This window comes from Leptonychotes weddellii, chromosome 9 (genome assembly GCF_054177405.1).
Source record: "Leptonychotes weddellii isolate Sample4059 chromosome 9, ASM5417740v2, whole genome shotgun sequence".
NCBI lineage: Eukaryota > Metazoa > Chordata > Mammalia > Carnivora > Phocidae > Leptonychotes > Leptonychotes weddellii.
In genome coordinates, this window is record NC_138377.1 from 24,479,326 (window position 1) to 24,488,506 (window position 9,181).

The window sequence follows — 9,181 nt, forward strand, 5'->3', positions numbered from 1 at the left end:
AGCCCTGGTGCCACCATCGACATCAGTGACCATTTAATCCCACCCCCCTTACTACTGATAGGGAAACCGAGGTGCCAGATCAGAGAGCTAATGGGGGTGGGTCAGAGATGGAGGCCCAGTGTACCTGACTCCCAAACCAATGAGCCTTAGGGTCACAGGCCCTTGGACTGCATATCTGTGAGTCACATCCACTGGTGGGGGTGGGGGAGGCTGGAACAGGGACTCAAAAGCTGCCCTCGGGGGTCAGAAGAGACCAGGCCTGCTGGGAATCTGCCCAGAGGAGGGCGGGCACATTCACTATAGTCCCCATGGCTCCCTGCATGTTTGACCCCAGAGAGGCAGGATGGGGGAGAAGTAGTGAAGGCCCTGCCCGTGTGAGCTCCACTCCTCCCAAGAACCGCTGTCTTGTCTCTGCAGAAACTTCTGCCCCAGCTGGGTGACAACCCAGGTAGGACTTGTAACTGCTTCGTGCACCCACAGAGCCCCCAGGGGCAGCACAGCCCAGCGTCTCCCACACCATCTGTGCCCTCCCTGGGGGAGGAGTTGGACACTTGGGCCACACACCCTTCTTTAGGTCCCTCCATGATTCTGTTCGACATTCTTGGATCCCCAGCCCCAGAGGCCACGTTTGTCAGGGCTCAGAGCCTCTGAGGCATGGGCAGCCTCCTCTTGCTTCTTTGCCCCCAGGCAAGCAGCCTCCTCCCTCCTCCCTCCTAGCAGGCCACCCAGGGGATGCTGCCCCCCCCCCGCCCCGCCCATGGACTCACCCTCAATGCCCCTCCAGTCTTGCCAGGCCCTCCCCCGCCCCTCACTCTGTCCCACTCCCTGTTATTCCTGGGGCCCTGATCCGTCTGCAGGTTTCCCAAAAAACCAGCTTTCTAGAATCCAGCCACTTTTCTTGGGCCAGAAAGAGAAATGGCCAGCCTCTGGCTGTGGATTCTTGATGGGGAGTGGGACTGGGGAGGGGGCCTAGACAAACCCATCCCTGGGGGCTGAAATCCCTCCCCACACTTTTCCCTTTACCATCAGGCCAGAAATGACCCTGGGTGGGTAAAGACTGGAGCCCAGAAGGAAGCACAGCAGCCCCTCCTACTTATAATCTGCAATGACATCTCGGCCATCTCTGGATCCTCAGAACAACCTTGTGGGTTGGGCTGGAATTATCATCTGCACTTTACAGCTGGGGAAACCCAGAAGGGCATGATTATTTGCCCAAAGTACCAAGGGTAGGACCAACTCTGCTTTCGTCAGATTATCAATCCAGGGCAAGACATGATCCTGTCACCCTTCAACTACTATGGGCCTGGGAGGGAGAGCGCAGGGTCCCTGGGGCCACCAGGCCTGCCCCTCTTCTCTCTCCATATCCCGTTTCTACCTGCCACACCCCAGAGTATGTGTAGGTTTGTGGTAGCCACATTCACAGGCTGCCTTTCCCTCCTTCAGCCAGCCCCGAGCACCTACTATGCACCCTTCCCAGGGGCTCAGGGCTGGCTGAAGGAGGAAGAGGTAGCCCTCCAGGATGTCCACACACTAGCCTATGAGCATATCTACACTTCTAGCTGGGATGTACAAGTCTAGACTTTAATGCTCAGGAGGCCCTGCCTTAGACCCCACAGGATTTCCCAAAACCACAATCTGCCTTAGAGGGGAGATTAGTCTAAGGTGCATCCCCCTAAGACCATAACTGGGGAGAAGCATCTTCCCCTGGGAAGAATGGACAGCTGTGAGCCTGTGGCCTGTGCTGAGCTCTGAGCTAAGCACAGTCCCATCCAACCCTTGAACAAATCCTCCCTCAGCCCAGTATCCCACCTGCTGCCATGTCCTGTCAGCATCTCCCCACTATTGAGTTCCAGTTGTCCTCAGCTGACCTGAAGCCGTGGCAAAGCCCCCTATGGGTGTCGCAGTGAGCCCATCCCTCTCCAAGCCACTCCCCGCACACAGCCCCGGGATGACTCCTGGACCCAGATTGCATCCTATCACTCCTGCCAAGACCCCTGAAGCCCTCTTAGGTCTAAACAGGGCTGCACGCTCTGGCCCCACACCCCAGCTCACCCCTCCCTCTCTACCCCTAGAAGCACCAGCCTTCTCCCAGGCTCTCGGAGCGAGCATCCTTGATCTGGCCTCTGCATGAAACGTGTTCTCCCTCCCCCTGCCTTGCCAACTGGGTTTCTTCCTTCGGCTCTCGGCGCCAAGCCTTCCCTGTACCTTCGTGTCCGTTTTGTCCCTTGCTCGTTCTTACACCCCTCTCTGTCCTTCACCTCTGTGAGCTCCGTGAAGACAGTGTGCATCCTCCTCCCCCTCCCTGCTCCCTGCCTTTCCCGCCTCCGTGTCCCCAGCCCCTGCATGGTGCCCGGCAGGGAGCTGACGCTCAGCCATTATGTGTTCGCAGGATAGATGAATGAGCCAACTCTGTGAGGTAAGTCCTGCTGCTGTGCCCACTGTGTAGACCAAGAAAAGGACACTCAGAAGAGAAGTAGCCAGCTGGAAGCCCCACAGCTGCCTGGTGGCAAAGGCAGGGTCTGAGGGCCCGTGCTCTTAAATGCTTCCAGCCCTGCATCTGGCACCTGGGACTCAGCGTCTGTCTGTCTTGCTCGCCCAGCAGGCTCTCTGAGGACGCTCGGCTGGCCCAGGCTCCCCTCCCTGGAGCTGCCCCCCGGAACCATGGAGAGTCTGAGTGAACTTCAGAACCCTCTGCTGCCTCGGAGCCCCGCCCCGCTGCATGGCCGCTACCCCTACCCCGAGGCTTCGCCCAGCTGGTCATGCCAGGAGAAGCTCTACTCCTACCTCCTGGGTGGTGCTGGCTCTGCTCGCACCCACCAGCTCCTGGACCCGGGGTCCCTGCAGCTGGCCGTGGAGGCCTGGTACAGGCCCAGCTGCCTCCTGGGGAGGGACAAGGTCAAGGAGCCCAGGGCAAGCAGCTGTGAGACCAGCTTCACAGAGAACAGGGAGCTCCAGGCTGGGCCCGCGGAGCAGTCCACAGAACCTGGCCAAGTAGAAGAGGATATCACCATCCAGACCGTGTCCTACGGGGTTCAAGAGGAGCTGCAGGGCCAGGAGAACGACCAGGAGGAGGAGGAGGTGAGTGCATGTATTGAAAATGCAGAGTCCCAAGGGGCGCCTGGGAAGCTCAGTCATTAAGCGTCTGCCTTCAGCTCAGGTCATGATCCCAGGGGGAGTGGGAGAGGGAGAAGCAGGCTTCCCGCCGAGCAAGGAGCCCGATGCGGGGCTCGATCCCAGGACCCTGGGACCACGACCCAAGCTGAAGGCAGTCGCTTAACCGACTGAGCCACCCAGGCGCCCCGACGACTTAATTTTTTAAAAGCATTTATTGTTCTTGTTTTCTTAATTATATAAGTAATTTTAAAATACAGAAAACCACTGGAAGAGAATATTATTATTTTAGTAGATGAGGTTCTAGTCTTTTTTCATTCAATGTTTTTCTCCCACCCTACTCCCCCCAAAAGATCTCGCTGTACACCATTTTATCACCAGATTTTTCTCTCTAAGCAACGTACTTCAGTATGGCTCCACATCATTTAACGTTTGTCTACAAGGCGATCTTTAAGGGCTCCATGGTATCCCGTTGTACCTTCTCCCATCACTTATAACTCAATCTCCTGGTCACTGGGCAATGAGACTCTTCCTCTTCTTTCACAAGTACCATCCGATGATGTGCACACCTGTACACAGATACTCACACTCTTTCTCTGTATGCTTGTGCTAATTCCGAAGGAGGGAATCAGCGGTCACAGCCAAGGCTTTGGGTAGAGAGTGCAGAGCCCACCCTGCACGCCCACCCGCAGCAGAGGACACTACCTGAGGCCCCACATCCTTGCCGCCGGGGATCCTGGGTCTGGTCACAAAAGCCCACTTGTGTTTTGCAGAGTGATGTGACCTCCACAGACAGTGAAAGTGAAGACAACTTCGTGGCGCTGCCCCCCAGGGACCACCTGGGCCTTACTATCTTCTCCATGCTCTGCTGCTTCTGGCCCCTGGGCATCGCTGCCTTCTACTTCTCCCAGGGGGTAAGAGCAGGAGGGGCGCAGGGCATCCGCTCCAGCCCCCTCCCACCCCCCCCCCCCCGAGGGCTTGACCAAAGATGGGGGGTGGGGCGTGTGCAGGAGGGGGTTGGAGCCCAGCGGGCTGGGGCTGTGCTGTCCGCTTCGGGGATATCCCTTTCACCAGCACTTCTCTCTCCCTAGACCAGCAAGGCCATCTCCAAGGGAGACTTCCGCCTGGCCAGCACCACCTCCCGCAGGGCCCTCTTCCTGGCCACACTCTCCATCGCCGTGGGCGCCGGTCTCTATGTGGCCGTGGTGGTGACTCTGGCAGCTTACATGTCCCAGAATGGCCATGGCTAGCGGCCAGCAGGGCCTGGCATCCTGACGCCCCCGCTGCACCTGAGGAGGCACTGGGGCTTGGGGTTGCAGACCTTCGGGAGAGCACGGGCCCCTCAAGACAACCTGCCAGCCCAGCTTGTTTGGGGGAGGCCTCCCAGGCTGCAGCCTGCAGGGCTCTACCCTCCCTTCTTCTGGTCCCTGGCCCCCCCCCGCCCCAGAGCAGAGCCAGGGGCCCCACCCTCTAGCCCAGGCTACGTCAGGAAGCAGGAGAGGGTGGGGCTGCCCACCGAGCCATCCAGGCAGGACCTACCTCTGGCTTGAGGCTGGCTGGGAGCTCAGCCTCTTCTGCCCACCCCCAAGGGGGTCGCCTGCCCTGCCAGCAGCCAGCTCCCCAGCTCTGCCAGCCTCTCTGCCGAGAAAAAGCAGGAGGCTACCGGAAGAGAAAAGGACACCCCAGGGGCGGGGGGTCTGACCCAATTCCTTCCTCTAATAGACATCTCCACTCTGGGGACAATCTGAGCGTCCCCAACTCCACTCTCTGGCCCCATGAGGCCAACACCCCAGCCAACCAGGAGGGAAATACACAGAGACAGGGGCCCCCTAGCTCTTTCTGGCCCTCTCCTGTGGGTTTGTAAGACATCGTAGATTCTAGATAGAGAAGCCTCTCAGGCATGTAAAGTGCAGCCAAGGCAGGTTCTTTGAGCTTCCTTGTGTAGGAACAAAAGGCAGATGTCAGGACAGAGTCCTGAAACATTGCCAAGCCACATGGGCCTCCCCACTCCACCCCTGGTCCCCACCCCATCTTCCTTTTCTGGGCTCCCCCTGGGTGGCCCTGAGCTAATGCCATCCCAGGCAGAGAGTGTCATCAGCCCACCAGCCATGAAGCATAGGGCCCCGGATCCAGCCCTGTGGGAAAGCAGTGAGGAGAGACCCTGGGACATAGTGAGGATATATGAGGGGAGGGATACAGGACGAGCATCGCTGCTGAGCAGCCAGCAGTGCTCGGAAGGCTTCCTGGAAGAGGTGTCCCTTGAGCAAGGTCTAGAGGGACGAGGAAAATTTATCTAGGGGATTCGTTTTCCCATAATCCTTAGTATTCAGGAACAGGGACATGGCAGGAGTCTCCCAAGCTATTTGGATTTTGCCTCAAGCATCTAAACTACAGAGGGCTCTACCAACTCAGAGAAGGAGGTTGGGCAGCATGTCTCTCAAAGACCAGTGATGTTTTCCCACCTCTGAATGCTGGGGGTCAATGGTGGGCCCCTGCTCAGCCTCCTTCACTGATGTCCCTACCCAGAGCTGCTCTCAACACCCCCGGCCACTAGGCAACATCCAGAATTTTAGAGGCATCCAGGCAGCCAGGAGGGCAGTACATTGGGAGGGCAGGTCTGCCCAAGCTCAAGCAAAGGACCCCACTGTGCAGGATCTGGGGACCTGGTCATTCCCAGACCGCATCCAGAGCCCAGGGCTGTGGATCCTCCACTGACCCACCTTGTCCCACCGTCCTCCTGACCCACTCCCTGCATCCCCTGAAGTCCCACAGGCCCAGGATCAGCAGTTTTAATATCCCATTATTGTATATATTTATCCTTGTAATAAACATTTCTGTAACACTGGGTTCCCCCTGGGCCTCTTAGTGTCCTCGTCTGCCTCCACCTTTGCCCGCCGCCCACTGACCTCCGAGACTGACCTCCAGCCCCACGGCTGTTGCTCTGGGCCCTCAGCAGTCTTCTCAAGAAGGCCATAGGAGGAGGGGTGGTCAGGGGACCCCCCCTATCCCAGGACTTCTCTGCTCAGGGTAGCCTGGATGCAGAGTGGTAGTGTGCGCCGGATTCCATGCAAGACAAGATAACGCCCATGGCTGAACAAAAATCCCTTCTAGGCTCGAGAGCGTGCAGGTCAGGGGGAAGGGTGAGGCTTCACTGAGCTGTCTGCAGCTATCAGGAGTGGATGCAGGGCCTGGGGGGCCCCAAGGAGCCCCACTCCCCTGGTGCCCATTCTTTTTTTTTTTTTTAAGATTTTATTTATTTGGGGCGCCTGGTTGGCTCAGTCGTTAAGCGTCTGTCTTCGGCTCAGGTCATGATCCCAGGGTCCTGGGATCGAGCCCCGTGTCGGGCTCCCTGCTCAGCGGGAAGCCTGCTTCTCCCTCTCCCTCTCCCCCTGCTTGTGTTCCTTCTCTCACTGTGTCTCTCTCTGTCAAATAAATAAATAAAATCTTGAAAGATTTTATTTATTTGACAGATAGATAGAGACCCTGGGATCATGACCTGAGCCGAAGACAGACTCTTAATGACTGAGCCACCCAGGCGCCCCAGCGTGATCTGCCCATTCTTGAGTCCTTCGTACCTCCCTCCTGAGCACTGTTCCAGGGCAGTGCGGGGAAGAAGCCATCTCTGCCTCAGGCCCCAGGCTCGGCACCAAATCTCCAGTATCCTCTCACTTCTAGGCCCCCAGGAGCCTTACTGGACCAGCCCAGGGACCAGCTCGGCTTCTAGATGACTGTGCATGGAGGGCCCTGGGGGAAGTAGGAGAAGCACCCCCACCCCCGTACGTGCCTCCTGGCAAGAGGGAGCTTTGCTTGCTCGCACACACGCGTGCTGTGTGGGCTGGATGCTCCTGAGACAGAGATTAGCACCAGAGGTGTGTTAGGTGCTGCTCCTAGGATATTGTTTGGGGAAGGGAGCAAGCCCATCATTCCTGCAGGGGCCCCGAGGGGCCCGTCACCGCACCTGCCACACCCACCACACAGCGCAGACCCTCAGCACTTAGCTCCACACCCAGAAGGCTGCTCCCGGGCAACTCTGTGACACTAGGCCAAAGACAAGCCAAAGTGCCAGAGAGCCAACGGTCCTATCAGGAGGCGTTAACAAGAGACAGATGGGAGTTGGTGGGCTCTCTGCCCTCTGGATGGGAGACCTCTGGCTCCCGGGACTGCCCAGTGGGACTGACCTTCAGCTGCCCACAGAGGTGGTTTGCTGGAGATCATGGCCCTCCCTGGCTGCCTGCCTTCCCCCACCTTCTTCCTCACCCCCCCTACTGTGCTCTCCGGGGTCCTCTACCTGCAACTGAATCCTTCTCTCCGGGTGGACTTCTGGGGGCACCCAAACCAAGGCACATGCATGCCCGTACACGGTACACATATGTAGCACACGTGTGCGAGCCCATGCACCCACACACGTGCACACACGTCCCTGCAGGCCCAGGCAGGCAGCCACGCACACACACAGGTACGGCCCACAGGCGCCCCAATGCTGCAGACCCACACTCACAGACGCACCCACACATGCGGCACACACATGTGTAAGGGGTGAAGGAGACACAGGGGCTGAGGAGCGTTCCCTGGCCCTGCCCACTGTGCGGTCTCACCCCATGGCCAGCCTGGCTGGGCCACAGAATGGGCAGTGGGCAGCACACACAGCAGTCCAGGCCCCGCTCGGGCGGGCAGGCCACCGCACAGCCCTCATGATACCCGCCTCCTTCCCCACCCTCCAGAATGCTGCTCCCAGGCCTCGAGACAGGGGAGAAGAAGCCAGATGATTTCCTATGTTCACCCCGGTCCCACTCCCCCACCTTTGTACCCCCCTCCTTTACCCCAGGAGCAAATGCAGGCTCTGCAGGAGGAAATGAAATCAGAAACAGAGCCCCCAGGGGCTTCCCTCCTACACAGCCCCCTAGGAAGGGCCCATCCTGGGGAGCCCGGGCTCCTCCTCCTCCTGATCCGTCCCCGCAGCAGGGGCAGGAGGGCTGGAGGGCCGGAGGGGGGTTGCTTCCTGGTCCTGCTGAGGCCTGCCTCTGGGTGCGCCTGGGGCATTTTCGGCCTCCTGCTTCCCAGCTCTGCCTGAGGCTCCTGGAAGGAGGGGGAGCTTGCTGGTACCCCCCTTCAGGCTGGCTCCTCGGGCTGGCAGAGAGAGGCTGGGGGCAGGGAGGGTCCCCTGGGTAAAGGTGCCCGTGATGAGCCACAGTGCCAGCACATCTGTGCAAATATTGCCAATTATTTTCCTCACTATAAACACCCAGCAGGAAGGCAGGGAGGCAACCAACCCAAACTGTTTAAAATAGAAAGCGAGGGCGCCTGGGTGGCTCAGTTGGTTGAGCGACTGCCTTCGGCTCAGGTCGTGATCCTGGAGTCCCGGGATCGAGTCCCGCATCGGGCTCCCTGCTCGGCGGGGAGCCTGCTTCCCCCTCTGACCCTCCCCCCTCTCATGTGCTCTCTCTCTCTCATTCTCTCTCTCTCAAATAAATAAATAAAATCTTTAAAATAGAAAGCGAAATTGCTGCACAGGGAAGTTGGGACAGCAGGCAGAGAAGGGGCCCTGCACCAAGAATCTGGGGTCCCCCCCCCACCCCCTCCAGCTGCCCTTCAACTGCACCTGCTCCTACCGCCCCCGCCCCGCAACTCCACCCCAACTGTCTCCTCCGCTAGACAGGCAGAGCATAGGGGAAAGTCCTCGTCTGTGGGCTGGGGGCTAGGAGGGAGGGGGGTGCCAAGCAGGCCCCCACGGGGGAGGGAAGACGGCTGAGAGAGGTGGCCGCAGAGGACCCAGAGCGGAGGCTGCCCAGCCCAAGCTCCAGCCCCGGCCAGGCCATGGAGCCACGGTGCTGTGTGGACAGGAGCGGGGGGAGGAGGAAGCCTCCCTTGTAGTGGCCACGGGCCTTGGGAGGCTGGGCCAAGCGGAAACAGTGACCTGCCACCCGCTCCGAGTGAAAGGAATTTTTCTGGTGGTGGAAATGGCAAGAAAGCTGCCCCCAGGCAGCCTTTCCCATCCCCCCTCCACAGCACAGGCCGGCAGTCAGCAGGTCTCCCATACACTCCCACGGCTCGTCAAACTGTCAAAACGTGT

General features: G+C 59.1%; 1 protein-coding gene across 2 annotated transcripts; it reads left to right on the forward strand.

Annotated features, from left to right (window-relative positions):
• The first annotated feature begins 1,875 nt into the window (after positions 1-1,875).
• SYNDIG1L (synapse differentiation inducing 1 like) lies at positions 1,876-5,958 on the forward strand. Of its 2 annotated transcripts, XM_006745490.2 has the most exons (3): positions 1,876-3,078; positions 3,885-4,025; positions 4,203-5,958. In XM_006745490.2, the coding sequence occupies exons 1-3, from the start codon at positions 2,662-2,664 to the stop codon at positions 4,359-4,361; spliced, it is 717 nt and encodes a 238-aa protein (XP_006745553.1). In that variant the 5' UTR covers positions 1,876-2,661; the 3' UTR covers positions 4,362-5,958. The 2 variants fall into 2 exon arrangements, with proteins under 2 accessions (XP_006745553.1, XP_081685798.1); XM_081829672.1 differs by having other exon boundaries at positions 3,885-5,958.
• Positions 5,959-9,181: the final 3,223 nt, after the last annotated feature.

Coding starts and splice junctions, on each gene's coding strand:
- SYNDIG1L (XM_081829672.1), top strand. CDS start 2,662: ATGGAGAGTCTGAGTGAACTTCAGAACCCTCTGCTGCCTCGGAGCCCC. Junction 3,079..3,884: donor ACGACCAGGAGGAGGAGGAG/GTGAGTGCATGT, acceptor TGTGTTTTGCAG/AGTGATGTGACCTCCACAGA.